This window comes from Mandrillus leucophaeus, unplaced genomic scaffold (assembly GCF_000951045.1).
Source record: "Mandrillus leucophaeus isolate KB7577 unplaced genomic scaffold, Mleu.le_1.0 Scaffold1167, whole genome shotgun sequence".
In the NCBI taxonomy this organism is placed as follows: domain Eukaryota; kingdom Metazoa; phylum Chordata; class Mammalia; order Primates; family Cercopithecidae; genus Mandrillus; species Mandrillus leucophaeus.
The window spans coordinates 290,472-296,506 of record NW_012099954.1 but is presented as its reverse complement, the minus strand read 5'-3'; the positions used below and the strand labels follow the sequence as shown (position 1 = coordinate 296,506).

At 35.3% G+C, this 6,035-nt stretch overlaps 1 protein-coding gene across 1 annotated transcript in view; it reads left to right on the top strand.

Moving 5' to 3' along the window:
• The window catches only part of PUS7L (pseudouridylate synthase 7 homolog (S. cerevisiae)-like), a 30,854-nt gene that overhangs the window by 14,604 nt on the left and 10,215 nt on the right, over positions 1–6,035 (top strand). The window contains 2 exon segments of the mRNA XM_011999514.1: positions 1,037–1,135; positions 5,224–5,305. Of these exon segments, the coding sequence (XP_011854904.1) occupies positions 1,037–1,135; positions 5,224–5,305 (181 nt within the window).

Sequence of the window (6,035 nt, the reverse complement as noted above, 5' to 3'; positions counted from 1 at the left end):
CATGTTAGCCAGGATGGTCTCCATCACCTGACCTCGTGATCCGTCCGCCTTGGCCTCCCAAAGTGCTGGGATTACAGGAGTGAGCCACCGTGCCCGAACTGCAATTAATTTTTTAAGTGACATGAGATAATGACATGCTTTTGTACCATGCTGACAACAAATTGGCTCAGCATCTTTTACTAAAAAATTCTTGAGTTGGTATTCAATAATAATTGTTGACTGAATAAATGCATACTCTCCTCATGAAGTAAGTGGGGAGGACTCTTTTGTGTTTCAAGAAATTGTCTGGGCCTGGTATTTTCTTTCTGAGCACATGTTTAATGACTGACCAATTTCTTTAATGGTTGCAGTAGTATATTACAGTTTTCTATTTCTTCTGAGTAATGTGACAGCTTTAAAACATGGCCTGAAGGGTTCACCTCCATCAAGAAGTGAAGTTTGTATTCCTCCCTTGGAATACAGGGAGGAATATCTGTTCCAGGTGCTGGAACAGCTGGACCGGTAGAGTACTGCTGAAGTGGCTCCATTGTTTCAGGTCAGCCTTTGAGAAACTGAGATGAACTAAAGAACAAACAGTTATGTAGAAAAGTGCCAGGATGTGTGGGGTTTGCAAGTAAGCCTGTTCTTGACTCCCTACATCTCCAGACAGCTGAAGAGTCTCAAAATAAGAAAGAGAGCGTCAGGATAGGGATCAGATCTGGGTACTAGATGACCAACTCATTTTGGATGCCCAGAACTTTTCTGGCTCTAGCACTGAAAATCTCACATCCCAGGAAACCCCTCAGTAACATGAATGGAAAGCTGACATATTTTTGAAGTTTTCTTCACTGGTTTTATGTTCTAACTTCTAATTCTGTGTTTTCTTTCCTATTCTTTAATTGTGCAGCATTTCTCAGACTATTTGGTCCCTATGTGCATAATGCTGATTACAGAGTTCTTCTATTGAAATAGTTACGAAGAGAAAAATTCAATTGTGTATTTTGACATGTAATTGTACTTATATACTCTTAATTTGTTGATTATTTTGTATACATAGAAAAAAGGCTTTGTGAATTACTATGGACCACAGAGATTTGGGAAGGGAAGGAAAGTTCACACAGACCAAATTGGACTAGCCTTGCTGAAGAATGAAATGGTATGGATTTTGGAAAATGTAATCTTATCTGTTTCTGTCAATTATACTTACTACATAATCCAGCTCCTTGCTTTCTTAACTCTAGCTTATAAATGCATGTAAACACACACATACCAAATATATTACATCACTGAACATTTAGTGAGCTGCCGCTATGTCCTTGGTATCACATTACAAGAAGGCCAATTGTGTGAGTGTCCTTGTGGTTAGTACATATTTGAGATTTGACACAGAAATGACTATCACTTTCCAATTTTAGTGAACTGAATAGAAGATATAGAGGAAATTTTGACCCTACAATCCCAGAAATCAAATATCAGATCATATAAAAGATAGGAATCTACATAAGTCCAGAGACTGAAAGGGAGCAGCAAATTTGAAAACAAAATCTGACTAGTTCAAAATGAAACTAAAAATGCATGTTACAACTAAGAAGCTTCATTTGCTGAAATATTAAAAGCATATGTGTGTGTATCTACTTTTAATTTATATTCTTTATATATAATTACATATTTTTACACTAAAATGGAATGCACATAATGGAGGAAAACTACAAAACTATAAAAATTATATATTTGAACAAGTGCAAGATTATTCTTATGATAGTGTCTTGTTCACTCACCTGTGTTCTAATATGGTTTCTTGAGTGGAAGAGCAGGAAACAGTAAAAGATTTTGTGAGAAACATGATGCATAGAACATCATCTTACATATCAAATAATGTTCAGAGCTGATGATTTAGACCACATCTGCAAATCTATAGGTAGTTCTGGGTTTCACATTTCAAAGGAGATTTTAGCAACTGGAATATAACTGATATGATAAAGAGTCTAGAAATGTTTACCTCAGCAGTGGTTCTTTAGTCTAGAAAACTCTGAAAATTAACTTGTAAAATGTTTAAAATTTTGTCATACAGAAGAAGAACTTAATAGTTTGGGGCCTGTTGGATGCAGCATATATTCTACTTGAGTTCTGCCATTTGTCACCTGTGTTACTATAGGTACTTAACTTTTCCAAGTTGCTTAACTTTTCCAAGCCTCAGTTTCCTTATCTGTAAAATGGAGATAGCATGTATGTCACAAGATTTTTCTGAGAATCAAATGAAAGAACTTTTGTTAAGGCAGCTAGTACGGTGCCAGACAAGTGTCCATAGATGGGATGGGCTAGATATTTAAGGGACTTGTAGTCCAGCATAAAATACTTTTTCTTAACAATTGTTCAAATAACTGGAATGTCCTGTTTCTCATGACATTTAAGCAAAAGCTGGATGGCTACCCCTCTACCTCTTTCAAACCTCATATTGCATGCTCTTGAATTTTTAAAAGCTTTTGCTTTAGTAGTAATAATCAATTATTGCCATGTAACAAATTACCCCAATATATAGTGGTTGAAGACAACAAGCATTTATTATCTCAATTTCTGAGAGTCGGGAATTTGGGAGCAGCTTAGCTGAGCGGCTCTGGATCAGGGTCTCTTGTGAGGCTGCAGTCACACAATCGGCCCCGGTGTGTAGTCTCTGAAGACTTGACCAAGATGGAGGATCTGCTCCTAAGCTCATGCTTGTGGTTGTTGGCAGGAGACTTTATTTTCTTGCTTTAAGACTATTCGTGGCATGGCTTCTCCTAGAGAGATAAGTCCAAGAATGCAAAGGAGAGAGAGAGAGACACAACAGATACCGCAGTGTCTTTTATAACCTAGTCTCAGAAGTGGCATACTTTCACCACTTCTGTCTTCTGGCCACACAGATCAACCCTGATAAGTGTTTGAGAGGACTACATTACGTGTGAAGATCAAGTGATGGAGAGCATTGAGGGCCATCTTAGAGGCTGATTCTTGCAGCTAAAAAGCTGTATCTTCTTTCCTTTGCCTGAAGCACTCCCTCCCCAACGTATATATTCTTTAGGTCTCAGTTTAAATATTCTCATTCTACTCCCCAAGAAAAAGTGAATTCCTCTTATTTTGTGATCCTGTATCATCTTGGGCTTCCCATCTTAAGTTTTATTATATTTTATTGTTACTGCTTATTTAATTTTGTTGGTAGGCAGAAAGTTTTAGTTGGACAGAGACCATGACTTTTACTCAATGCTCTGTCCCTAATACCGTATGCAGTACCTAGCACGTGGCAGATACCTAATAATATTTGTTTGAATAAATGAATACTGTAAAGGAAAATTGAGTGGGAAATTGGGTCAAATGACCTATTTAAAATTCTTTCCTACTCTAAGACTCGTGCTTTAGAAATAAATCCCAGGGCTAAAGACAGTGACAAAATAAGTGAACTAGTAGATACTATTTAAAAAGAAAGGAACATCTTTTAATCTATTTAGGATTTAAAATAAAATATTAAATTTGGCAACTTTTTCATTAAGATTTTGGCAATTATTTTTAAGTGCAAAGAATTCAGGAAATTGAGAGCACAAATGAAATTAAGGGCTTGCCTTTCCCCTCTGCTTGCTACTTTCCTATTTTTGTCATGTGTGTTGGTCAGGTCTGAAATTTATGTCATTATTTTACCCTTGTGTTCTTAGCTCAATAATAGAGATAAAGCATGACAGAAGTCTAGGTTGTCTGTCAGTTGCCAATGACAATAGAATTTATACTGTGTACTTACTTTGATAGTACTCTCGATATAACCTCTTCTCCAATTTTATGTCTCTCTTTATCTTTTGTCTTATGAATCCTTTTTGGTTTTAAGAGAGAACTATCTTTTATATTTCCAATATCCTTTTCTTCTTCAAGGACTTCTAAGTCTTGAGAAATAAAAAAGCCAGTTAAGATATTTGTGCTGAGGTGGGCAGTTCCCAAGGTCAGGAGTTCGAGACCAGCCTGGCCAATATGGTAAAACCCATCTCTACTAAAAATATAAAAATTAGCCGGGTGTGGTGGTGGGTGCCTGTAGTCCCAGCTACTTGGAAGGCTGAGGCAGGAGAATAGCCTGAACCCAGGAGGCAGAGGTTGCAGTTAGGCAAGATCGCGCCACTGTACTCCAGCCTAGGCAACAGAGCAAGACTCTGTCTCAAAAAAACAAACAAAAAAAGGATATTTGTGGCTGTGAAATGGGTGAAACATAACTTTAATTCATTTGATCCTAACCTGAAAGTTATAGCTGTGTTTTCTTCGGAAACTTCTGAAGCTTCTTTTTTTAATGTTTTCTTTCTGAGCTATTTTCTTTACTTCTGCTCTGGGAGCGAGGCATTCTACATCTTCAGAGCTACTTCTTTTCCTCTTCCCTTTTCTGACTCAGGTAAGTTGGATACTTAAAATCTTTGTTGTTGTTTTTTTTTTCTTTGAGGGTTGCTTTTGGGGTTCACTAGTTTCTACTTCTGAGCCCTCAGAGTGGTTCTTGATCTTTTTACTTTACAGCTGCCTGCATTTCTTGTGTCCATGTTTAATTCTTTGACCTGGACATTGTCTTGCTTTTTCATTTGCCCTTTCTTTTATTTTGTTTATTTTTCTTTTTTCTTCTGTAACAATACATTGGTTTAATTTTACTTCTGCTCCAGCCATTTAAATATTAAATATTTTCAAATACATCTATTTAAATATTAAACAAATATTTAACATTTATTTTTAGGCCAGAAGGGGCTCAATTTTCACTGTCTTAGGAAATATGTTAGGTTTTCTTGGTGTTTCTTCAGGTGGGTTGTTAAGAACCTGAAATGAATTCAAAAAAGTTTTACTATTTATAACACTTTCTAATTTTTTTGCTTTTGGAAACAGTTTAAAAATAGGGGTTTAATACATTTAGCGTAAGCTTTTCAGAATTCTTACACCTTACTAAGAATGTCAATAGATTTTAACCTCAATATTTAAAAAAAATGACAAAAGTGGAATTATGGAAGTGATAGGGAAATGCTTTTTTCAGTCCATAATATTTTAAACCTATATATAAAGTTATTTCATGCAGAAGGCTTATTTCTACATTTAACATTGACTGTTTAATTTTTGAAACCCTAAAGGGAAAATTGCAGCATCAAGTATAATTATTAAATGCCTATTCTTTTAGGATGCTAGAGAATTTGCATCTTTTTTTTAAGAAAGTAATTTGACGTTTTTATTAACACATGTTTACTTGCTTGATTTTTCAAGATGAAAGCCATAAAATTGTTTCTTACACCAGAAGACTTGGATGATCCTGTAAATAGAGCAAAGAAGTATTTTCTTCAAACTGGTATTTAAGTTTCTTTATCCTGTACATAGCCATGCAGATACAGATACACACTATAAATGTTTTATCAGCAGGAGAATATTTATTGTAACATAAATGTGATAAGAAATCGATTGTAGTATATTACATACTGAATACTTTTATTCCATGACTTAGGCACTCACTTCGTTTTTGGTCAGATTTGGAAGTTTTTTTTGTCTATGCTAACTCTTGTCTAGGGGTAGGGGCAACGGGAGAAATAGTTTCTTAGTTTTTCTTGGCTGAAATCCTCTGAAAAGAGAGGAGTTCCAAATTCTACTCTGGCACTGATGGCAATATAATTAATTGCAGCTGGGGGAGATACAAACATAAATAAATGAAAGTTCATTTATGATATTCCAAACTTTATGCATTATTTTCATTCTAGTTGCCAATTAGCCCTGTCAGTTTTTAAAACTTGAGGTCAATATGATGGAGTATATATAGAATGCTTGATGAAAACCAGTAAGGAAAAGTGGTTATGAATGTGGCTTGAGTCAGATTGCATGGGGTTAACTCTCAACTTTAATACTTCCCAACTGTATGATCTTGTGCAAGTGATTTGACATTATTGTGTTAGTTTCCTTATCTGTAAATTGTAGCAAATTACAGTACCTAAAAGAGTATTATGAGATTTAGATATGCCCTTGGAATAATGCCTCGGATGTGCTACATACAGATAAATATTACCTTTATTTAAATAATATTATTTACA